This window comes from Triturus cristatus, chromosome 12 (genome assembly GCF_964204655.1).
Source record: "Triturus cristatus chromosome 12, aTriCri1.1, whole genome shotgun sequence".
NCBI classification, from domain to species: Eukaryota; Metazoa; Chordata; class Amphibia; order Caudata; family Salamandridae; genus Triturus; species Triturus cristatus.
In genome coordinates, this window is record NC_140595.1 from 430,161,349 (window position 1) to 430,187,515 (window position 26,167).

At 43.7% G+C, this 26,167-nt stretch overlaps 1 protein-coding gene across 1 annotated transcript in view; it reads left to right on the forward strand.

Annotated features, from left to right (window-relative positions):
- Nucleotides 1-26,167, forward strand: part of LOC146776065 (polycystin-1-like protein 2) — an 865,077-nt gene that overhangs the window by 168,194 nt on the left and 670,716 nt on the right. The window contains exons 3-7 of the mRNA XM_085637447.1: nucleotides 6,169-6,354; nucleotides 16,299-16,409; nucleotides 17,740-17,884; nucleotides 22,724-22,959; nucleotides 25,583-25,987. Coding sequence (XP_085493573.1) covers nucleotides 6,169-6,354; nucleotides 16,299-16,409; nucleotides 17,740-17,884; nucleotides 22,724-22,959; nucleotides 25,583-25,987 — 1,083 coding nt within the window. The remainder of the gene's footprint in view (nucleotides 1-6,168; nucleotides 6,355-16,298; nucleotides 16,410-17,739; nucleotides 17,885-22,723; nucleotides 22,960-25,582; nucleotides 25,988-26,167) is intronic.

The following is a 26,167-nucleotide window of genomic DNA, read 5'->3' on the forward strand; positions in this document are numbered from 1 at the left end:
ATTTATCACATGTTTTGTCCAACTCAGAACAAAATGACTCTGTTCTTGAGAGAGAACTGTTAGCAATGAAGCTAGCCTGTCCTCATGGGGACAATATCTAATTGGTTCTAAAGAATCATTTGAAATCAGGACTGATCATAGAAATTTACGGTGTCTTTGCACCATTCAGTGCCAGAGTAGCCGCCAAGCTAGGTGGATCTACTTTTTTAGTCAATACAACTTTACTATCATGTATATACCCAGTTCCCAAAACATTTTGGCTGACACTCTATCACGACAATATCCTGAATGTCCTACCCTCCCACAACAAAACATCATAAAACCACAATGTATCATAGGTACTGTAGAGCCATTCCTTGACAGGGCCCAGTCAGGTTATGCATCTCTCCCCAAGAAAGAGTTGAATAAGATATCCGAGCAACTCAACCAACAAGACAAACACTATTACAAGTAAAATGCGTTGTTTCTCCCTAATTAGAAGCTACAATTGGAAGCCTTGCAGATGTGTTACGACTCTCCCATCGCTGGCCACAGTGGTTTCAAAAATGCCTATTAACTAGTGCTTTGTTACTTTTGGTGGCAGTCAGTACGAGAAGATACCGAAAGATATGTACTTTCTTGTCCAGTCTGGGCACAAGCCATAACCCCTCGTACTGGACCAGTAGGATTGCTTCCACCCTTACATGTTCCCCCGGCACCGTGGCATAGTGTCCACAGATTTCACCATCTGTGGGCAACCATGTAATGGTAACTGTGGACTCTTTTTCCTATATAAGGCATTTTATGGCACTAAGAAAACAGCCCACTGCAAGAGAGTTAGGGGGGATTATCATACAGGAGATCTTTCGTCTTGATGGGCTTCCACAGGTCATAATATTTGACCGAGATCCCCAGTATATATCCCAGTTCTGGAAGCACTTGTGCAAGTTCCTTCACATTGAGGTAGCCTTATCCTCTGGTTTCCACCCCCAGACCAACGGACAAACCGAAGGCCTTAATCAAGGCTTGGAACAGTATCTTCGTTATTTCTGTAAAACCACCCAAAGTGATTGGACTTCCTATTTGCCACTAGCAAAGTTCTCCTACAACAATACTGTCCACAGTGCATCCGGTACTACTCCGTTTTTCTGTCTTTATGATGTACATCCTAGAACCTTCCCTTCTGTTTGGCAAGACTCTCTTTCTGTTCCAACAGTAGCCTCATTTACCCGTCGCCTCCAAGCTATAAGGCAAAAGATACACTCCAACCTACAAGAAGCTAAGGCAAGAATGAAAAGGTCCACTAACACCCTTCGACACGAGTCTCCTTCTTATCAGGTCAATGATGAAGTCTGGCTCTCCTCAAGATATTTTCCCATTCGCCTGTCCCTTAACAAATTCAAGGCATGCTTTTATGGACCTTTTAAGATCACCCATGTAGTAAATCCTGTGTCTTTTTGTTTGCAATTACCTCGTACTTGGAAAGTGCACCCTGTGTTCCATACTTCCCAATTGAAAGCCTATATCACTGACCCCTATAATCGGATTTGTTCTCGTCCTGCTCCTGTCTTGGTCGTTAATGTTTCTGAATACGAAGTCCAGGAAATCTGGGACTCCCGTTTTTTGGGAACCGGTTACAATTCCTGATTCATTGGATAGGCTATCCACCCAGTGATCGGTCTTGGGAGGATGCTGATACTGTCATGCTCCTCTCCAGGTTTGCAGGTTTTTCCAACTCTTCCCTGATAAGCCCGGAGCCTCAGGAGTGGGACCTACTGTTACGCCGTGGGCCGTAACCCGACCAGCTGCACCTATTCCAGGACAGCAGGCAGGCTGCAGCTCAGTGCGCTAGCCCAAAGTTTCTTTTTTGAGCACTAAGATGCACCTTCCTGCAATTATTTCCTTAAGTGCACGCCGCCAATATAAACAGCGGTCTGCCAATGGCCACACTACACTTCGCTGATATCATCCATGGCTGCCTGCAGTCTTGTTCAGGGGGCATCTTTTCCTGTTCTTTTTCCATGTTCCTCTGCCTGGTTCCCAGAATGCCTTCGGTGTGATTTTCTTCACCATTCCAATATGGTGGTTTCGCTGACTTTTTCCTTTTCCTATCCCAAACCAAGATGGTGGTTCTCCTTCCTGTTATATCACTTCCTGTCCTTGGGTATTTAAGGTGCTGGAATCCTCATCTTTCTTGTGTTGCAACACTCTTCATTCCTGTTGGTGTCTCTTCGCTTCCGTTGGTGATTCTTCACTCTTGTTGGCGTCTATTCACTCATGTTTTTCTTCTATTGGTGATTCTTGCTCCAGTTTGGTGTTTTCCGGTGGGCTCCTCCTTCTTTGGTTCGCTCTCTCCTAGGTCTGTCATCACCTTGCTGCCTGCCATCATTGACATGTCCAGCTACCTGGATTCTGGAGTCACCACTTCCACCAGAGGTTCTTCTCTTCGTGATTTTTTACTCTTGGGGACTCCTTCGGGAAGGCACTGTCTGCCCTGACGTTGAATTGTCAGCAGCACCGTGGCTACCAGAAAGAGTCGCCCCTACATCGGACAAACCAGAACCCTCAAGACCCGGAACCGGGAAACCTCTTCATGTCGAAAGGTCAGAAAAAAAAGTTTCAAACCTGACAATTATAGAAACATTCCACTGGTGCAGAAAACACAGTGCAAAATCATATTGCAATACTTCAGTGCTTTTGTAACCTGAAATAGAGATTTTGCCACTGCCCTAAAGAGAGTTTTTGCACAAGGGCCAAGATGGGGAAAATCAAATGTAGGAACAATGTGCCACAACAAACACACCGTGACCATGGTTTAGAGTAAAAGGCCATTTATTAGGACACGATTGCAAAAACGTATTGAACTTTTAATCAACATATAACATTACCTTTGCAATTACAAACCTCCCCATATATCCCGCCAGCACTCACACCTCAATCCTCCAAGCCATCATGCCTTGTTCTTTTTCGGCAAAAGTGCAAAATGTATATAGTATGGATGCAGGACAGAATGCTAAATGTCAGGCTATTAATATGTAACCTGGTTCACCTGATATGATTTGAAGAAAGACAGGCATGGTTTCCGTTGATGTGCAGTTCTGACCTATATCTGAAATGAAAAATGCAATTTTAAAAAGTATAAATGTTTGGCATGGTAATTTTTTGTTTAGAATGGCTACTGGCTCCAGAGTAAATTTGATTTATTCACCTTACCTGTTGTAAAAATGTACTCACCTTTGCAACAAGCGAGCTAAATTCTAGATGTCTCGATTTATATTTCTTTTTGTAACGTGCTTAATTAGCCATTTAAAAAACCTCTCTTTTGTCCCAGATTGATAATTGCTGCATCTTGGACATGGCACAGAAATATACTTATAACTTTACCTTCTTCAAAACGCGAGATTTAGCAGCATCCACAATTTAAGGACATGCAATGTAACAAGCACTGGTTTGACGCTACTATACTGACACCTAGAGACAATTTGCATTCATTGCATCGGCGACTTAGCAATTTTCTACTTGGACCTGGCAAATTCGCAGTGGCATTTTGAAAAATAGACCCGTGCAAAATGTAGCTTTCGTTGAATGCAAATAAATGTCTTTCGTTTCGGGATTGGTTAGTGTAAATGTAATTTTGCTTTGGTCAATTAGGGTAAATGAGGCTGCAAACTGTCCAGTCACTTACTTGGACAAAGCATTTTTTTCGACCCCTGCTGGTTGTTCTCAGAACAACAGATACACTAATACTAAAGGTGGCTTAAACTCTAGGTGGCCTAGAAGCTGCTAGGCCTTTAACCCTGCTGGGCAAAGGCAGGAGTAAAACTTAGAGTCCGAGTTGAAAATGGGAGGGGCCAATGACAGCCATCTCCCTTAACGGACTCAAAACTGTAACAGAGACAGGGGCGTAGTAGCTTGGTAAGACTGGCGGGTGAGAGCTTCAGATTTGGAATGGAAAGGGAAAGAAATGCAGATTGTGAGGGGTAATTAAAACACGGTATTTTGTAAAATACCCATTGTTTTAAGACCTTCAAAACAGAAGAGTGTTTGTGTTTTTGTCTGAGTATGTATGTAAAAATCCCATGTGAAATCCGATACCTTACCATACCAGACTGAAAGCTCCTGTACCCCACTATTTACTAAAAAATAAAATTTTTAGGGGGTGTAACACCCCAAACACCCCCCTGAATCTACACCCCGATCATAGGTGGCGGGTTTAGGGACCAAATCTTTGAGAAAGAAGAAGCTAGTAAACTACAGTCCACCGGTTAATCGAAGAATTGGGATCAATGTCTGTCATGTCCAGCAAAGCGTAGTATCTAGGAAAATGGTAAAAGAAGACAATAGACATTATTATTATTAACAATTGCTTCTCAGGGTTCTTAATTTGTGCAGGTGGTTGCAGGTTGCAGGCCAGGTGGGGTGAGGAGGCAACTCAGCCATTCATTTTTCAATACCAGGCTTTATTTTTTATCATCGCACTTTGGTTCAGAGCAAGTGAGCAATAAGGAGATTGCAAATGTAGGATGGTGGAGCAAAGGGTGGTGAATCAAGACTAGACAACCATGGTATTAAAACGGTCTAGCATTTAACAGCACTAGTGGCCAGCTCCAAAGTAAAACTTTAGACTCCTCTACTTACCTTTTTTGGCAAATTAAGCACTATTTCAACCAATGAATCATCATAGACAACACTCTTCACAATTGCATAATTGATGAATGCCTCCTTCCGAGACTTTCCATAAGAGCCAAGTTCAATTTTTCATGTAATTCTTGTGGTGCTGTTCTATTTTTCAATCCTATTACTCCTGCAACCCACTGTGCAGTTATAATTAGGATCTTGTTACCATAGGAAATACATTTTTTTGTTTGATGAATTGTCACAAAAGTTTCAACAAAAAAGTTCACTCCCCTCCCTGGAAAGATTCAGTTTATCCTTCAAGCAAGGGGTCGATAAAAAAAGGGATGGGGATGTTCCAAAATGCAACTTCCCCATACAATTTCTACAGGGAATTTCAGAGAGCGCTTCAGCCAAAACAGTTGAATGTAATTACCCCAGCTAGATATGTGCACAGAAAGTGTGTGTTTTGTGATTTGGTGTAAATTCGTTCAATAGTTTTTGAGAAATTAAGGTTCAAAATGTATAAATATCTGCACCATTGCGCTGAAAATTTTAAAATTCAAGCCTTCTGATTGTTTGAAGGGGCTTTTTCAGAGTGAGCGCTCTGATTGACTAGCCTCAACATCAAAAGAAATGTTGCAGTAGCCATTACAGGACAAGGTACATTGCGGTCCAGAGTAGTTATATTTCCTAGCTCTTGTGGGAGAGTCCCAGAGGAGCCAAAGCTGGCCTTAATATTAATAAAAACAATTGGTGGGGACTGCCGCGATCCTGTGAGGTTCCTAAGGGACTGTCAATATGAACTGCAGAAAAAAGTGTGGGGGGGTATCCGGGGGGGGGGTTGGCCGAGCATGGGTAGATGGGTGGAGGGCCTGGAGGACTCAGCATGGAGTGCTGATTGGGTGCGATTTGATAGTCTTCCTCAGCATCTTCAGGGTATGAAAGCACGAGGTGATGACAGCGTTGACATGGGCAGTCCTGTTGAGTTTGCTCGTGGATGACAACCCTAAGATTCTTGGCGATGTTGGTGGGGGTGGGTGTCGGTCCTAGTTCTGTTTGCCACCAGGTGAAGTCCCACAGTGAAGTGCTCTTCCTGAAGGTCAGGATTTTGGTCTTGTCAGTGTTCAGCTTCAGACAGTTGGCCTTCATCCAGTGGGTGGTTTCAGTTATGCAGGCATTTGCACTTGATTCAGGTACTGGGCTTCTTGTTCGTGAGGGAGAGAATGAGTTGCATGTCATCAACGTAGGAGAGGATGTTGCTATCCTGATAAAATCTGTGATATCTTCTCAAATTACATCATTGATGACAGCACTGGGCATGGAGGCGGAGTTCTAGTTAGCTTAGTAAACTATAACTGGTGAATTTCAGTCTTCTTTGTGGTTTAAAATGTTAACATTTAAAACTGCCATTTTCACCAACTCATAACGTCACTTTGAAAATAATATATATATGTGTGTGTGTGTAAATATATATACATATTATATGTAAACACATTTATAGTTTCCCTTCATGTTATCTTGCCTATTATTAATATAACAATACAATTTTCTCCTTATCTCCTTTCACTTTAGAATCAGGACAGACAATTGCTTGTGATTATTACAACGCAACTGTCCAGTGTGGTTCTGGAGAAGTAGTGCAAATCAGCGACAGCACTTATGGGCGTAGGAGTCCACACTACTGCACTCTCGAGGGCACCACTCCAACAGAGTTGACAGCTGGCTGCAGTTGGGTCAATGTGAAGGAGCAAGTATCAGGTAAAATGTTTTTTTTTTTTTGTGGTAAAACCAGACGAAATACAGCAAATTGTAATGGTATCTATATGAACACAGGGAATACATGAATGTTGCATTGATTGATAACATTTTGCAATGTGGGAGACATTAGTGGGCTGTGAGTAAGTGCAGAAAAGGTATAAATAGCATTAGAGCATGTTTGTGCACTTGCATCAGATTTTGCACAGGGTGCTACTATTGGCTTCCAGGTGGTGGCAGTTTCCTGTGCAGAACAGTGATGAAGCGGTAACAACAGTGGAAAAATGGATGCATAAAGCAAATAATTTCCTATTTGTGTCAGACATGCAAGGCATTGTAAAGATCTGGTGCCCAAAGTCATAGGACTTTATTTACCAAGGTATTTGATCAGGTATGTTGAACAGATTTGCACACATACCATCACTGCAAACTCATATTTGTTATTCACAAACCACGCACTCTTAGATGTATTTGTTCACACATAAAATTACACCAGTATGTTGTAATTTTGGAAGTGAGCAATGCTGCCCACAGACGCGGGATGTGGACGCTCCAGAGATGGGATGTATTCAAAGGCACAATCTGACAATGGATGTCGCCAGAAACGAACTCCTGTCAAGGGCAGGATCTGCCAACTGTAGTGTCCTGAGAAATGAGGCACTAGGACCCCGAGGAGGGCAGAGGGCAGGAGAGGTCACCGGACACCAGTTCCGGTCAAGGGGTGAGGGGCAGGATACACACAGGAAGCGGGGGACGAGGCAGGACGTGCAGCATGCTGGCTGCAGATACATATGCATGCAATAAATAATAGAAACTGACCTGGCTGCGTGGTGGTGATTGCTGAGACGCGACGCGACAACTGGCGACGAGGCGGGATCGAAATCCACGCGTCGCGGCGACTGTCGGAGCCCACCCGGTCGTGTAACAAAATTCGGAGCCAGGAGCCCACCCTGGTCCGAAGCGCCAGCAGAAGAAAACATCGTTGCGGGAGCCCACCCCGGCGCTGCTAACAGAAGTAAGAGCAGCGCGATAGTGAAACTGAAGGAAAGATTAAGATCCCTCCCGTGCGTGAGCTTCAACGAACTCTCGCGAGAGGAGGCGGCCATCTTAAAGTCAGGCGAATTGAGCCAATCAGCGCCCAAGATAGACGGCGGCCATTTTAAAAGGTCAGGCAAAGTCCCGAACAGCGCGGAATCGCGCGAGAGTGCGGCGGCCATCTTGGAGTCAGGCAATTTGGGCCAATAGGAGCACAGGAAGGCCGGGAGGCCATTTTAGAGTCAGGCAAAAAAAGGAAAATAGACGAAAAAGGTCCAAATAAGGAGAAAACGACAAGAAAAAGGTGCCAAAGAAAGGAAATAGCACCAGAGGAACAAGAAGGAAGGAGAAAGAAGGCAAGAAGTACATAAATAAAACAAAGAAAGGAAGAATATGGGTGACGAAGAAACAAGGAGCACACAAGCTGTGTTCCGCAGGCCGCTGCCATTCAACATGTCGGAACCGCAAGCAGGCATCAGATGGGAGAGATGGCTACGACAATTTGAACGATACATGCGCGCGACGGACGTCGCAGAGAGCAAACAATTAGATCTGCTGGTCAACCTTGCCGGAGACGAAATAGAAGACTTAATGATGACACTACCAAGTGAAAAGACGGCGGATTACAAAGGCGCGAAAGCGTGCCTCACAGAGAAGTTCGACCCCCAACGCAACATCGATTTTGAAAGGTACACGTTCCACACAGCATGCCAGCAACCAGAAGAAAGCATGGATGACTTCGCGACAAGGTTGCGGAAGTTGGTGACATACTGCGAATTTGATAAATTTGACAACGAAGAAGCAATACGAACGCGCCTCATCGTAGGGTGTTTATCAGTAGAGTTCAGAGCACGCATCCTAAAAGAACCAACAACACTTGAGAAAATACTGACGATGGCCCGCACAGAAGCACGGGCCACGCAGCATGCCAAACAAATACAAATTGGAAAAGAAAAGGGAGAAGCGATGGCACATCGGATGACGGAACATTTAAAAAAGAACGACAACAGGGAGCAACAACATCACAGGAAACAAGCGGTCCCATGCTACAGATGCGGCTTTGACTTCCCACACGTTGGCACCTGCCCAGCAATGGGCCAGAAATGCAGAAAATGCAATAGGGACAATCACTTCGCAAGCACCTGCATGAGCAGGCAATTTAGGAACGAGAGGGGACGAACAGCAAGACAAGGGACAACAGGCACCAGACACGCCAGACATATGGAGACAGCAGAGAGAGGCTCGTCGGAAGAGTCGGATGAACAGACGACGGCTGGGAGAGAAGCACGGCTATACCTCATGTCCGACACACCCAAAGAAGGAAGACAGCAGGAACACATCCAGCTGGTGGAGAAACAGCAAATAAAAAAGACGGCCACAGTAGACATCGACGTCGGGCGCCACAGAACAACGTTTGTGCTAGACAGTGGTGCCACATGCAACATAATGTGCATGTCCGAGTACATGAAAATGAGAACAAGGCCAACGCTATCGCCATCAACAGTAGATGTGTTCACGTGGGGATCAAAGACACCAGTAGAAAACATGGGCAAGTTCACTGAGACGCTAACATATCAGGACGTGACGCGTCAGGAAGAAATACATGTGCTGAAAGGGGACATCCCAGCGCCCTGCCTGCTGAGTAACGTCACGGCACAAGTCATGGGGCTGTTGGCGATGACGTACCACATGACAGAAAAAGAAAACATACTGCAAGAATATCAAGAAATACTGCAGGGACTGGGGAAGCTAAAAGACAAACAGGTCACCCTACACATAAATGAAGCGGTGAGACCAGTGGCACAGCATCACAGGAGAGTGCCGATTCACCTACAACCGCAAGTGGAGGAAGAAATAAATAACTTACTGCAGCAAGACATAATTGAGCCTGCAGACGGGCCAACACCGTGGGTATCACCGATTGTGGCAGTCCCGAAGAAAAATACGTCCAAAATAAGGATCTGTGTGGACATGAGACTACCGAACACTGCAATATCGAGGGAACGTCATCCAGGACCTCATCTGAACGACATGATCAGCAGGCTGACAGGGGCGTGCCGATTCTCAAAGCTAGATCTATACAAAGGGTATCACCAACTAGAGCTGGACCCACAGTCGAGGTACATAACAACATTTTCCACACACCTAGGACTATTCAGATACAAACGGCTCAGTTTTGGTATCTCGTCAGCGGCCGAAATATTTCAGGAGACAATAAGACAGGTGATACGACCAGTACACAACAGTTTCAATTACAGTGACGACATCCTAGTGTTTGGGAAATCAGACGGAGAACATGACAGCGCCTTAAGGCAAGTGTGCAAACATCTAAAGCAGGCTGGACTAACACTAAATGGAGAGAAGTGCGAGCTAGGGAGAACAGAACTGATTTTCTTCGGACACATATTCTCGGAAAAAGGGATGAGGCCTGATCCCAGCAAAGTGGAAACGCTAAAGAAGACAAAGCCACCGTCAGATATGGCAGAAATAAGGTCATTCCTAGGCCTGGCAAGCTACTGTGCCCGATACATACAAGACTTTGCCACAGTGAGCACGCCGCTGAGAGAGCTAACAAAACAGGGCCAGAAATTTGTCTGGTCTCAAGAGTGCAATGAGTCGTTCGAAGAGATCAGGAAGGCTGTGATGACGGCGGAGCACCTCGCATACTTCGACCCTCGGCTCTGCACCGAGCTGACGGTTGACGCCAGCCCAGTGGGGTTAGGTGCAATATTAGCACAACACCTGCCGGGAAAGGAGTCACCAAGGAAGATTGTCTCATATGCCAGCAAAAGCTTGACAGACATTGAGAAGGCGTACTCCCAGCCGGAGAAAGAAAGCTTGGCGGTGGTATGGGCATGCGAGCATTACCACATGTTTGTGTACGGAAAGCCGTTCACCATCATCACGGACCACCAAGCACTAGTAACAATTTACGGCAACCCAGCAGCAAAGATGCCGCCCCGCATTGAGCGCTGGGGCATCAGACTAATGGACTACGACTTCAAAATTGTCCACAAACCTGGGAAAGAGCATAATCCAGCCGACTACATGTCACGGCATCCGCTGCCACATGCAGAAAAAAAGGCCTCAATGGCCGAAGAATACTTAAACTTCGTGCTAAAGCAAAGCACGCCGGCACCAGTAACTCTAACAGAGATAGAGAGAGAAACGGAAAAAGATGACACACTGCGAGCGGCCCGAGAAACGACGAACAGCAAAGATGGAGACATATAAACAACAACTGCACATGGAAGGGAGGAGTACAAAAGGAGGAGATGCTGGCTCTACAGAAAATAAGTGGGGAACTCTCGGAGACAAACAGCGGAATAGTAATGAGGGGCACCAGGATAGTCATTCCACGTTCGCTACGACGCCAAGTGGTCAGCATTGCACACGAGTCACACAGGGGCATTGTGGCGACAAAAAAACTGCTGAGAGAAAAGGTTTGGTTCCCGGGGTTAGATCGTCTAGTCGAAGATACGATAGCGGCCTGTCATCTCTGTCAAACGACGGGTCCGCCTGCAAGACAAGAACCACTGCAAATGTCGGAACTACCAAGAGCAGTATGGACAACAATGGCCGCTGATTTCTTTGGACCTCTAGACGCGGGAACTTACCTACTGGTCATAATAGATGAATACTCCAGATTCCCGATTGTGCGATCAGTCTCCTCAACGTCAGCAGCCGCAACGCTACCTGTTCTGGACGACATATTCGCAGCATGGGGCTCCCCGGAGACGTTGAAAACGGATAATGGCCCTCCGTTCTCAGGAGAGGAGTTCCGAAGGTTCATGGCTTACCTCGGAATACAGCACAGAAAGGTAACACCACTATGGCCGCAAGCAAACGGCATGGTCGAAAGATTTATGGGAAACATCAAGAAGGCAGTTCAGAGGGCGAAACTGTCGCAGATTTCCCTAGGACAAGCACTATGCCAAATGCTGAGGGATTACAGAAACACGCCTCATGGATCTACAGGGAAATGCCCGGCGGAGCTAGTACTAGGGAGGACAAGCAGAACAAGGCTGACGCAGATAGAAGGACTGGCCACGCCGGGGCACGAAGGCGTGGCAGCAAAAGATGAGGCAGCCAAGAAGAGAATGAAGGAATATGCTGATGGAAGACGACATGCCACCAAATCACACCTCCATGAAGGAGACACTGTCATTGTACGACAGAGACAACAACGGAAGTCGGACAGTGCATTCGCCCACGACCCATTGACGATAACACAAGTGAAAGGAACAATGATAACAGCAGAATCAGACAGCAGGCGAATAACAAGGAACAGCTCACACTTCAAAGGCTTAAAAGAAGAAAAAGAGGAAGAACACGCAACAACGAAGGAATGCAATGGAGCAGGTGTCGCAGAAGCAACAAGGCCAAAGGAGGGCCAAGGACAGGTGGAGAGGCCAAGAAGAGACATTGTGAGACCGAAGAGACTAATAGAGGAAATGTGAAATGCCGCTCTAGGCAGCATCTCACGGGTCACATCAGTCGACAGTTCACATCCTGCAACTGACTACAAAAGAGACTGTCCCATTTTACTACCAACGAATGCTACTGTCGTAATGCCTTTGTGACAAAGGGGGGAGATGTAGTGTCCTGAGAAATGAGGCACTAGGACCCCGAGGAGGGCAGAGGGCAGGAGAGGTCACCGGACACCAGTTCCGGTCAAGGGGTGAGGGGCAGGATACACACAGGAAGCGGGGGACGAGGCAGGACGTGCAGCATGCTGGCTGCAGATACATATGCATGCAATAAATAATAGAAACTGACCTGGCTGCGTGGTGGTGATTGCTGAGACGCGACGCGACACCAACTAGGGGGCCAATGAGATGAGAACATCTCCACAGTTAGTTGGATGTATACTAAGGGGTTCCTTCAAGGGCGAAATATTTTCCTTGGAGACAAGCAATGAAACAAAATCAACAAGTTCAAATTGAGTGCTGTTAACTGATGAGTAACAGTGCATATATTTAATATGCTGCACCATGTACAGTGTACATTATGGGGCAGATTTACAAGCCCCTTGCGACGACTTTACACCGCCGTTGCCTCACTTCTGTGACGCAGCGGCGTCATAAACAATGCGCCATGTTGCGACATATTTACAACGTGACGCATCTAGGGAGATGCACCATGTTGTAAAGCCCTGCACTACATTATACCTGTGTCAGGTATAATGTATGCAGGGTGGGCGTTCCGATGTGAGAAAGCATGGTAAAAGTGGCGCAGTGAAATCTACAAGATTTCACAGAGTCACTTTTACGACGCCACTGTGTCCAAAACTTACGCCTGCTTGAAGCAGGCGTAAGGAATGACACACCATAAAAGAAATAGGCATTCCTGACCATTGTTGAAGTTGCGTGGTGCTTGCCACATGACTCCAGCAATGTGCTGCCTTTACGCCGAAAGATGCATCACGCATCTGGCTATCCTTGCGCCATGGTTCTCTGCATTGTAAATGCGACATATCCATGATGGCACAAGAGTTTTTTTACGTGACGCAAATGAACTGACGCATCTCTGCTAATATGCAGAGATGCGCCAGTTCTTGTAAATCTGCCCCTATGAATTTAATGCCTTTTATGACGTGGAACAGCTGCTGTTGCAGCCTTGGCATAGTGTGATGTGGTTGGGGAGTCATCAGTGAGCTTGATGTTAGAGTCAAACGGAGTAAGTTGTTAGATCAGTCTAAAATAAGGGGAGGGAGGTAATGCTAAGTTTCCATTGGGAAGACGGGTAGACGGGTTCTTCGTACCTGAGTCTTGATGCAGCCTGATTGGTTTAGCGGTGGTTATGAGATTTGTAAAATATGAGTTTTGGGTGCAAGAATATAATGAACTATGTTGAAGTGGGCCGTGAGTTAACTCAAGGACCATGGTCCTCATTATGAGTGGTCTTTTAATTCCAACAGGGATGGAACGGCAGCTACCCGCCCAATAGGAATTCTGAAAACTGTTTTGTTTCCGCTGATCTCTGTATTTTCAGGCAAAGATGTCGGCTGCTGAAATCGCTGTGAAAATCTGGGCAAAAATTAGGAGTTACAGGGGGACTTGGACCCAGAATTAATAGTTCCCTTGTAATTATTAATTTGTAAGGAGAATCTAAGAGTTTCCACTTGTACTGGCTCGGATTCTCCCCTCCCCGAAGATACCAGTTCCCCCGGGATTGGTAACTCTGAATGTGGGGAAATTCCAGGCCATTCATGAGGGACCAAGTGGAACACCAACATACTTGGTGCCTGTAAACAGAACTGGGAGTGCAAGAGATTGAACAAGGTTGGCATCACATGGTGTATGCCTTTGTCCAGTTGACACAATTAGAAAGGTAGATGTCCTATCAGGGCACTGTGGCGGTGATCGATTTTGTTTATATGTAGAGCGTTAATGAAGGATTTGGCTGTATGAAATGGGACTTATGGATGATTTTAGGTATGATCGGGGCATGAAATGTGACAATCGTAGGTGGCGCTGTTAGCAGAAGAAACCTTTATCACAATGGGACTGGACAATAGGTGGCTGGTCAGTCATGGCCTGCATAACTCGCAGGCTGGGGGAGTGGCTGGGGGATGGGGAATTTGAAAATAAAAATTACCTTACCGGGTAGCGCCGCCTCTGCTCCTGGCCGGGTCCCGCGTTTTCCTGCTGCTTTTTTGCTCTCCTGCCTCCGGCAGGAACAGAAAGAAGGCAGCCTCCCTCACCTCTCCTAAGACAATCGCAGTGTTCTCACTGGGTTACTGTATGTGTATGAATACTTTACACATTTCCTCTGGGATGAGTCTGACTGCTCCGTGCCAAGCTACCAAGGGTTGAGCAGGGGTTATTTTCGATGTGTAGCTCACTTACCCTGACCAGAGTGAGGGTCCCTACTTGGTCAGGGTGTAAAACAACTGCCACCTCTAGACCCCATTTCTAACAATGTACAATAAGGTATTAAGAAGGGACGCCCTAACCATGCCACTTTTAAATACTCATTCAGTATTGTTTTCTAAACCCATTTAGCGATTTCGTAACCTCTTATTGAACCAATAACTGAGTTTATTACGTTTGAAAAACACAATTATTGGTCGCAAGCTCTTCGATCTACCAAATCGCAGGGATTGCGACCATGAGGTGCGTTTGTATAATTGGTACCAGGTTTTCCCTCTGGCTTTAATTTTGACCCCCTGCTAAATTGTTGTTGTAGCCCACCCAAGAAAGTACGAGGGTCCTAATTAGTTTAAATCCTATGCCAAATCTGAGAGAATGGGTTTACCCATTACAATAGTACACGCAGAAAATTGTTGCTTGTCATGCACTTTGCTATCTACTATAAGGAGATGTCCAAGTTTAAACAGACTTCGAGATTATTCAGTTTCTGAGCAGTGGTGGGGGCTGCATCAAATTCACCTAGACATATGAGTGGGAACATGGTATCAGATAGGCCACCCCCTAATAAGTTCTTATTTTACCTCTTTTTTGCCTCTCATATTGGTCTTCAATCTAGTAGTGAATGCATGGCAGGCAGTTCTTTGATTCCTGTGGTCTGATTTAATCCCGAGGCAGATGTTGACATGGGTATCAGATGTTTAACGCTGTTTGTGATCACAGTTAGGATGCTTTGAGGCATCACTGGTGGTGACCTACTTGGTATGCAAAGTGGTGGTGCTAAATGTTGTCTGTTCTTGTCTGAAAGTTCCAATCCGGGAATGTCAACCTATTTTCTCATGAAATCTAAAATTAACTCTTAGTCCAATTAGATATATGTACCAATGAATTGAACTTCAGGTTTCCGGGGCTGAGGGACAATAAGTGTGCCTCTCTGATACTGGCTGGAGTGGATGTGGTGGACAAAGGGCCTCCCTATGAGAGCAGTGGAATTTTGTGGAATTTATAAGGTGCAGTATTACCTCTCTAATAGGAGGTTCACCCCATAGTAATCAGAGAAAGTGGTAATGCTGCTTGATTTCTCACTGCCAAGATGTAAAATTCAGAATGTGCAGTATTTTCTATTCCCAAATTATGCCAGGTATTACTTTGTGCAAGGTGCGGTGAAATGCATAATTGATGCACAAATTGTAATCTCAGTCTGACTGCAGGCTCTAATTCCCTTTGAGATGAGGATTGTCAGCCCAATTAGAATTAATGTCCAACTGGAGAAATTCTCAGTTTTTGGTGCCGGGCAGTGTTATATGCTTTGATATTATTTACCTGTGCCCGATTTTCCCCTCCATGGTCAACTTGAGCAGGATTATTTGACTATGGTTAAAATCTGTCCTATGCTTTGGGCAGTGATATTTTTCTAACAGCAAATAACAGTAAAATGTTTTAGATTTCTCAGGACTAAACCCTCTTTTAAGACTACATATGTAAGTGCAACAATTTCTGTTCTGGTGTTATTGCATCAGTGTCAGTGCTTAATTTGAGCGGGTGGTTTCCGGTGCTTGGCACCAGCCCTTAATTGTCAACACCGTCACTCATGACAGTCTGCCACATGGTGGTGCTGCCTGTCTAATTTAAAGATGATCAGAACAACATTCTTTTATTGATTCAGCATACAATGAAATAACTAATACCTGCTACTCAAGCTATTCGTATTGCGTTGGGGGCTTGGAATACTTTGAATTGTCACACTTGTAGGAGTGTGATGGTTAAAAGTTGTGTTTGTGTTGTTATTGGCAGCACTTGCAGGTGCAATGGTTGGTGCAAGCTGCAGTGGCCTCCTGACGAGGGCACGAACACTTATTTTTTATTTTAGAAAATAAAGCGCTGGCCATTGTATTCATTAACCCTTATCAAGTGTTACCAGCAAAGGGCATTAACACTAAAGTATAGAGAGCAGAAATCTAGCTATATTGTTATTTACATTTAAATAAAATGTTTCTTTTTCATTGCTGATGTTCAAAATGATACTGTGATTTTTCAAAGGCCAATGCCATGGACTGCAAGCATGCCAGGTCTCAGCAGATGGAGCTACGTTCGGAGAGCCATGCCCCGCACTGGGCAGCTATTTATTCATCACCTACAAATGCATCGAAGGTAAGTCCCAAACGATCTAATGATTTTTTGATGGGAAACAAATTTGCTATCTTGTAATTTGGGGTTTAATTACATCATTTTTCAGTGCAAATATCCAAATCCCAGAATAATTCATGTTTTCTTTGGTCATTACATGAGTAACTGTGTCACACGTTCGACCTGTATGCACATCTTTTTGTTCATCCTCACTCCATTGACTTCCTGAAGCTGCATGCACAGTGGGCATGGTGTCCATTGAGTGTTCTGTAAATATTTGTCAGGTGCCCAGCACAGAGAGGAAAGGATAAAGAATAATAGTCTCAGGTTTTTGTGAGTTTTCCCAGAGTTCTGAGATAGTTCTTGAAGTTTAGAGTCTAGCTTAAACCAGTTCTAGAAGAATCCATATTGAGCCTACCCTCAGTTCATTGATCATCCTGATCATTTAGCCTCACTGGTTATGTATATATTCACTTAATTATGTATTACTTAGATAAGTGCAGCACATTATTTTGACCAGAAACGTTTAACAAAGGGTCAAATTGTGGTATAAAGTCAGTTCGATGTGGTTGATCACATGCACTGGAGAGATGATTGAGGTTTTGAACAAATAAACTGTTTTGCAATCAGGAGACAAACACACTAAAAGAGAGTACACCACAATAATGCCATTAGTCACAGTATAATAACCTGACAGACTTAGTAGCAGTTTTAGCGAAGAGTGCTTGATTCATTTTTCTTTTGCTCTAGACTCACAAGAAGCAATTTGAGGGTAGGTTTGAGGAGTGTGAGGCCTGCTTTGATATTTGGGCCAGTGAGTTCGAGTGGCACAGCTCATTTACTGGAAGATAGTATTGTGTAAATTTAGGGTGAGCCAAAGAGAAGAAGGCGGGCGCCACCAGTATTACCAGGGACTGGGGTGGTGGTGTGAGAGATTAGAGCTAGGGTTTTCAAATATTTTATCACACTGCCCCTACAAATATTAGGTGATGCAAAGTTCCTGTCCCAGTTACCATGAACAAAAAATAACATGTCACTCTTCGCATCTATGCAGTGTTTGCGTTTCTCTCTGGACTCCCATCAGGAGGGTATAATGTTGGTTGCCTTAACATGTGCTCTGGAAAAGATCTTCTGGAGCATCTTCCTGTCTTTGACTCCTTTACAGCACCCTTTATGTTGTGACAGAATGGCTTCCAGGGTGCTTCAATTGATACATTTTGTGTTTTTTATTGAGCAACCGAAATGTGTACTTATGTTATCAACCCTTTGCTGCATGATCCTGAAGTTGGCCGGGTTTGTGGAGATGGCTCTTGAGTTGACCAACCAAAGTCTCTTTCAATGCAATTTTTTACAGGCTTGCTGTTAACTGTGGATGATGAGTGTTCAATGCTGGAAAATGTAACAATATCCTTGCAGTGGATGCTGTCACCCTATACGGGAAATCTCTCCTGTATAATCAATCCTGGGGATGGCTATACCATCGACTATCAACCGCTAAAGTAAGTGTGAATGTTTATCATTCTTCTTTCTGCCAGCGTCTACATGGAAATCAAGGGCAAGACATGAATTTATGCTTGTTCAACGCAATAGCCCATCTTTTCCTTGAATTTTTGTATAGTTTTACATGTATGTGTCAATTTGTTTAAGGTATTGAGAAACCATATCAGAATTACCCATCTCAATAGTAAAGAGTGCATTGGACAAATGATATCAGCCAGGCTGGTGCTCCTGCATAATGACATTCCATCCTTTGACTTTTATTTTGTTTGTTAAATGTTTGATTGTTTTTTTAATCACATCATCTGCCAAATACTCATTCTTTCCAATAGATGAACGGTCATTTCCAAACACAAATTGATGTCGTAAGATAAACATTTAAAGCCCAAATTCTGAAGATTTTTCTGTGAGTAGTTGATTTTTATTGTTAACGTAGCTCTTGGCTTATTCCTGAATTTCCAGGAGAAAGGCACTTCTACTCAAGGGCGAGAGCTTTAAGAACCATAGCCTTAGGTTTTACTTGCCAAGAAAAAAACACTCTTTTGGTGTTTTTGTTAGTACATTATTCTATTCTCAAGTTTTTAAAACTGGCTCGGAAACAGTTAAGGAAATTACACTTACCTGTGATATCATGAGACTGTGAGTCTCTGTGTGTGTGTGTGTGTATGTTTCTGTGTGCATGGGTATATGCAGAGTTGATTATGTGGGTGTATAGCTTCTTAGTGGACGCACCTGTTGCGCGATCTAAAATCTGGATGTGGAGCTGTCAGGGGTTCCAAAGTTGTGACAATTGGGGTGGTAGGCTAGCATTGCTAAGAGAAGATCCCTGTGGGTACTGTTTATGCTTGAATCACGTCACAAAAAGTCTGTCTGAGGGAACATTTCAAGCATCCCAGCCACATTAATAAAGGTAGATTTCCTGTTTGTGTGTTTTCAGTCCACGCGCCCCTATTATAATCTGCATTCTTTATCAGGATGTCCTCTATTAAACCGATAAGAGCTTCAACAATCCCTCTCTATTTGCCTTCTTGGCACCAAAAACTGAAAACCTCAGGTCAGACTGATGATATCACTGTTACAGAGAAATCTTACAGATCCTTATCAGTCTTTATCTTCTCACCTTCCTGTGTTTTTCCCACAATTTATTTTGGATGCCTTCCCTTGTTCTTTTAACAAAACACATTATATTGTCCAAGAAATCCAATCCAGAATTTCTGAGCACCGAATACACCTGAAGGGTGTGGGTTCTGGGTTGCTTGACCCAGTCCTTCATGTGTAAATAAGAACAAGGGCTTAAAGGTGTTCTTGGAAGCCCTCTGCTGGTGCTGCTGAATGTCAGTTTTGCCCAATACCAAGGCTGCATATTCTTGATTCTACCTCATATCTCTTTCCTACACAATCCTACATTTTCTGTTTCATTATCTCACTTCAGAGGTTCTTTGTTCATCTCAATTTCCCCCTTTCTCTCTCTTTTCTATCTTTCTCGTCCTACTTTCTCAATGTTCCACCTTTGTCTCTCTTACTTTGGGTCCAAGCCAGATGAAGCACATAATAACTTGTTCCTAAAAATGAGTGCTAGTCCCTCCACTTGCAGCCACCTTTGAAGACTAAGCACTGGGTTAACACATGTCTTATTCATGAGACCAAGTTACAATTGCTAATGTTTGCATACAGCATTAGTATTTCTACAGCAAACAATTCTTGTGAGTCCCCACTAGATCCCATTACTCCTATACCTTTTCAATGGGAAAAATCAATCTGTAAATGTCTCATATGCTGATAATTACAGTATTCCTTATATAGTTGTTCCCTTCCAAGGTGGAATTTCTAGTGATAAACCTTTGGATCCACATTTGCATCTAAATGAAAGGCCAATCTTGAATTTCCCTTTCATTGGAGGGCTGTTGAAAGGGTGTGTAAGAAAGTAGTATCTGCTTCTTATGGTTACCCCCACTTTTTGCTGGTGTCACACTGTTTTTGGACTTGTCTGACTGGGATCCTGCTATTCAGGACCCCAGTCTATCTGCTTTCTCTCTTACATTGCTAAGTATGTACTTTAGGTACACTGCAGATTGGATACAGGGGCACCCTTATCAGTCCTTAGGATATGGTACACCATGCACCCAGGGCATAGGTACCCTTGAGGCCTCCCATGGGCTGAGGCATGTATTATGCCACCCGTGAGAGGCCATTCAAATTGACACGACGAGCCTGCTACAGCAGACTGTGTAAGCTGGTGCTTGCACAACTTACATAAGATATACGTTCACTATATCTATCTAAATCACTACACTTAAATACCTATCAGTCACCCCTATGGCAGGCCTTATCAATCCTGAAGGCAGGGTGCTGGGTTTTACATTAGAGGGTGCCCCTGAATGAGCAGAGCCCCTCTGCAGCCTTCGGGGACCATTCTCTGGGGTTGTCTGTGATGCAACCAGAGATATAAGTGCTTTAAAACCTAGCGTTAAATGCTAACTTTAAAACGGCTGCTTAGAAACATGTCATGTTTAGCGTCAAACACCTTGGAATCATACCTCCACACCAGTAACTGGGGTGGGAGGTATGACTCCACCCTTCCAAAGGGACATATGTGGGTCACCGGTCTACCCTGTACCAGCTTTCTCGACATGGGCAGCACAAAATGGACGCTGCCAGCCACAGACACGATTCTGCTCTCCTGCTACTGAGCCAAGCTCGAGCAGAGGAAGGCATGACAATAGGCATCCTGTCACAGGGAGGTGTGACCACCTCCCAGACAGGGTTTAGTGTATTGGGGTTGGGTGGGTGTACTCTGAGAATGCCAGAAAGTCTGCACTGGGGCACATTTGGTGTCCCTGTGCATAGTCCAGCTCAAACCAGTTCTGGAAGCAATTGGCTCCTGCTCTTGCACGAAACTGGACGAAGGACATGGGTGTAGCCACCCCTCTGTCCTGCCCCTCCCCTAGGAGGGTCCACAGAATCTTTCCAACCACTTCCCACGGCTATGAAGTGGGTTACCAGACTACATGACTTTAGATTTTACCTGGACAAGATTCTGCTAAGAAGAAACCAAGTACTTTGACTGCCTGCACGATGCTGGACGACTGAAAAATCTCCCTTGGAGTAAAGGAGTTACTCCCCTGCAAAAGCAGGCACCTAAACACATCTGACTGGTTTGCTTCTTGCAAGCTCCTAAGGACTCCGAAGATTTCAGCAACACAGGAGGTGGGTTCCCGAAGGTCCCTGAGGTTGATCTGCCCTCTCAGCGATTCTGAGTCCAGTATTCCTCGTGGGGACCGTGCAACTCAAACCCCTGTGCACCACTTACTTTTCCAATTGCATAGGATTGTTGACAATTCTTGAGCTTGTGCATTGGACTTCATGTAGTCCTGACCCCAAGCAGTATTTGCACTGAATATTCTCGGCCTCCACTCACCGAGTGTCCTGTGGGCTGGTACTTTGCAAACTTGCTTGAGGACTCCTCATGATCCCTGTTCCGTTGGTCTGTGGGTCCTGGCGAGGGTCACCTTGTTTGTTCTTGCTTACCTGGTTGCTACAGATGTGCCCTGACTCTCCAGTACTTAGAGAGTCCCCTGGACCTTGCTGGTCCACACCGTAACCTGTTTATTCTGACCGTGTGGGTTGCATTTGCCAAGGCTTGTTGGTGTGCTAGCCAGACATCGACCCCTCAGAACTCGACATCCTTTGTGGGACAGCTCACTTCCGGATCCTGGTCATCCTCGACATCTCCTGGTCCCCGTGGCTGCAGAGTCAAGCAACCCTTCTTCGTCCCTGAAGCACTCAACATCGGTGGGCATTCAACTACTGAGCCCCTGGTCACCTGAAGTGACCCAGACTCTGTCCCCTCTGCTTTCAGGTTCCTCTCACCTAGAATCCAGGCTTGGAATCCACCGGACACTCTTCTCCCTCCAAGTAGCAGTACTTCTTTGCAGCTCTCCATTGAAAACTACGAAGGTTTCCGACACCACTTGACCCCTATGCACCCGGCTCCTCTGGGATAGGAAACACGGATACCTCGGTACTCACTGGTGGGTTGGCCTTAGAACCTCCTCTGTTACAAAGGGTTTGCTCGAAGTCCTCTTAGAAGTGTCCTTAAACTGTAACTTTGCAACTACGACTTTCCCATAGAGTTGCACAGAGCATGCGGTCGTGTTTCCTCACTGCACCCGTCCTCCGTTGGCTCCCTGCGTCACTCCTCTGGGTGGTTCCTTGGGGTCCCAGCGATTCTACATGCTCTAGGCACTGTGTCTAGTCAAGTTGTTGTTGTTATACCATTTTTTTAGTATATGATTCGGTCTCCCCCTGGAGCCCGCTGTGTATCTTGCTATTTACGAATGTTCTATTGATTCAGTATTGTGTACTTTGGGCCCTAGTCTCACATAGAGACTAGTAGAGAGTGTTATATTAATAAATACATATTTTTATATAACTACTGTGTGGTTCTCCTTTCATTTAGTCATTTAGGAGGCGAAATTCTGGTAAAACAGGCTGCTTTACATTTCTTCAAGATTAAGCCTGAAGTCTGCTCTCCACAGCTACCACTAGGATAGCTTTCTAAAGGTTATCTTTGACCTCATACATCATAGAGGTCGTGTTGACTGGTACAGGGTGCCCACTTTAATTAGTGGACAGCATATACCAGGCCACCTTCTCACAGGGTGGACTATATTGTCAGTGGGAATAGGAGAGAGGATTTCATGGAATAATGCACATTTAGATTTGAATGTTTTTTCGTTTAGGAAACCCACATTAAGAAATACTTTTGAAGATGGTGCAAGTGAAGGGCTTTTTCTTTCCTGTGTCTCATTCAAATCCTCATCTGTATTTTGTGTTTTAAGTTTGTCCAGCAGCGTAGTTCACATGTTCAAGGCTCCAGGTGAATACACCATATTTGTGGAATGTACAACCAGTGAATGGCACGTGACGGCACAAAAAACAGTCATCGTCCAGGGAAGTGTGGACGAACTTGCCATTGATGGGTGCTACAGCAAGCAAGAATCAAATAACACGAACAGTAGTCCCTGTGGAACTCTATATGGAGAAACCTTGTGGATTCAAGTACAGCTAAGAGGAGGTGAGTGGTCCTAGAATATGTACACATGCTCTTTTTTAGGACATGAAGAGCACTAGCTAAACAACAGGAAGTAAGAATATGGCAGATGGAATGCCTCAATTCTGCCATTCACTCATTAAAATGTCTTATGTCTGTTCATTTAGGATGGTGGTTAGTAACTTAAAGGGAAAGTCTTTACCAGAACACTGTTTTGTAATGTGTCCTGTAGTGCACATTTAGTTCACATAATGTAAGCTTGCTATATAGCTCTCTATTTCAAAAAGAACATTATAGGAGTTCCTTTTGGCTGTGTACTGTGTGTTATTACATTAAGTTATCCCACTTCTGAATCAAACTGACAACTTCAGCAATATTCATTAAGTTGCTATAATGAATAGTAAGTTGCTCTAATTGGGCAATCTTACAAATCAAAATTCAACAAATGATACTCAAACAAGAAAGAATTATATTTAAAAAACGCTTTGATGCAGTACAAACGTTAGGTTTAATAAAATAGTTAATAACGAAAGGTCTCCATCAAAATCAAAGATGCATATATTTATCTCACTGCGCAATCTTTCATAAGAATTGAACAGCACTATTTAATTTGGTTTGTAAAGTATAGACCACAAGACATGCAAGCCACATCTAACGTCCTCACAACCTTATTAAGGGAGAGGGGCCCTAGTGACGTCTTACAATTTCAAGCATACAATTCACAGATCAGGAAGAATAAGTCATTTTTCCCAAGATAATGCCATCATTACAGTCTGTCCATTTACATGGTACAGTACCCTGTAGAATGTTCTCAAGCTTATTAACACAGGCATCCTTTTCATTCTTGCTGGCGCCATTTTATATAGGTAGTGTTTGCAGGACCATCCATGGTTAGCTTGCAAGCAGCACATTCCTAGGGGTTAAAAAGAAGCTTGTGCATACTGTAACAGCATTGGTGACCCCAATAGGCAATTTGAAGTATTTCAACATATATAGTTGCAATACAGCTGATCATATTGTTCTTTTTATTTGAAAACAAATAAATATTTGTAAAATATCTAATCTAGTGTCCAAGATATGAATTAAAACCACAATGAAGACAAACAAAATGGCAACAGTGAATTTTCACAGAGACAATATCTAGGACCCTTCACCATAATTTTTGTTTGTTATCATTAATACAAGATATTTAAATATTTCATTTATTAGGTGGAAAGGTACTCCATAACATATGGCTGATAACAAACCTAGCATCTATAAAAGAGGTTTGAGTTTTATAAAACACGAATGTCCTGATTATGAGTGGGTCAGAATTCCGTCTTACTGCTCCAGGTAATTACAGGGTGCCTATGCAACCTTCGTTAAATTTCCGCAGCCTCAAACCTACTGGAAGTTAACAGGGGAAAAAAGAACAGTATTTACTTTGAAATGTCTATTTTGGTGCAGTTGCATGAAAATCCAGATGTTATTCCCCAAAAATACAGAATAAGTGCAGTTTGTTGCACTCTATAAATTCCTTTTATCAGATGTGATATGTAGCACCTAAAATTCTGGAACACTTGTAATCCCAGCCTAACTGTTTCCACACTAAACCTATAAATATTTTTTATGTCATGGTAATTTTAGAATGGTAGATAGTTTTAAATAGTCCTGCATATAAAGTGCTTGATATTATTTAATCTCCTTAAAACTCAATAAATATCTTAATATAAAAATTAAACTGCATATATTACAAGATGACTTATTGAATAAAGCTCACTTCAAATTCTTTCACTTGAATATTGGCTCAGGTTAAATATGAGATTTAATTTTGGAATAAAAAAAGTGTAGTTAGTTGGTAGCATTTTCTCACTACGAAAAATCATAGTCCTTGATTCTGTTGCAGGCACTGTCTGCAAAACAAAAGACAACAAATGCTAACTTTTAGTTAAGTTCCAACCTTGAAGTCATTTTATTTTCTGTAGACTAGACAAACCTCAAGATCAGGAATGCAGGGCACTGCCAGGGAAGAAATTTAGCTGCAGGTAACATCAATGTTCTAACGGCACGGTGAACTCTATTTATAAATAGTGTTTCCATTATGAAGCAGTGGGCCTGATGGTTATATCTAAAATGAGTTTACCATAAACATAAAATTGAGAAGCCTTGCATTCATTTGGCCACAGGTGTCTTTTAAGGTTTAAATCTGAGTAATGTCAATGAATTTGAGAACATCTCTTAAATGGAAATTGACAGAAAATGTAATCCAGGCCTCCTTTGTGAAAAAAAATTGTGATTGAAAGTTCCTTGTCCCATGGCTGCACAAATGATTTGGTGTTGTGCTCTTCCTTGCATAGGCACATTGTAGCACAGTACTAAATGTCTAAGAACATGAATATTCTTTCTCAAATAGACTTTTCCTGGCCCTGGCTGAACATTATTAACAATAACAATATATGATCCGAGAGCTTATTTTTAGAGATTCATAAATATTTGGCCGTTACTTTACGTAGAGTGCTTATCTCTGAAGGAAATTCTACTGTCCAACTCCTTCACCTTGAAACAGTGACACAAAACTCTTCTCTTTGCATCTTCTTTTGATATGTTTGAAAGGACTGATATCTATATAATTTGAATCTCTAGTATATGACAATCTTTCTCTTTGCAGGCCGCAATGTCACCTACTGTGTAGTGGCAGGAAATGTTACTCTTGTTGTTTCCAGTGAGATGTATGGAATTACACCCCACAATCTGACACTGGACAGGGCATCTCAGCAGCTGATTGGCCCAGGGACACACCAACTGAAAATTATTGCAACAAGCAATACAACAGCTTCAGAGACATCTAAGAACATTACCGTTCATTTGGTTGAACCAGTGACTGGCCTACAAGCCTCTCTCAGCAGCTCAACTGTGGAAAGTGGAACAGATCTACTGATCAATGTGTCCATAGAACAAGGTGCACCCATTGAGTTGAAATTTGAAATAACAGGGATCAATGGAACATTCCACCACTCCAAAGATGGCCGAAGAGGACAGCCACAGATTTACCACATTCCAGTGACTTCAGAAGGTATTGTTCCTATTTTCTTTATTTTTTTTCATTGATGGTGTGCATCTCATTAATTTACAGAGCAAAGTGTGTTTTATGAACAAATAATCATTTAAAAAAAAAAGTGTTTATGCTGTGTAAAAACAAAGAGCAGTGGACCATACACACGTGGCAGCACCTGTACCGTAGATCACCTATACA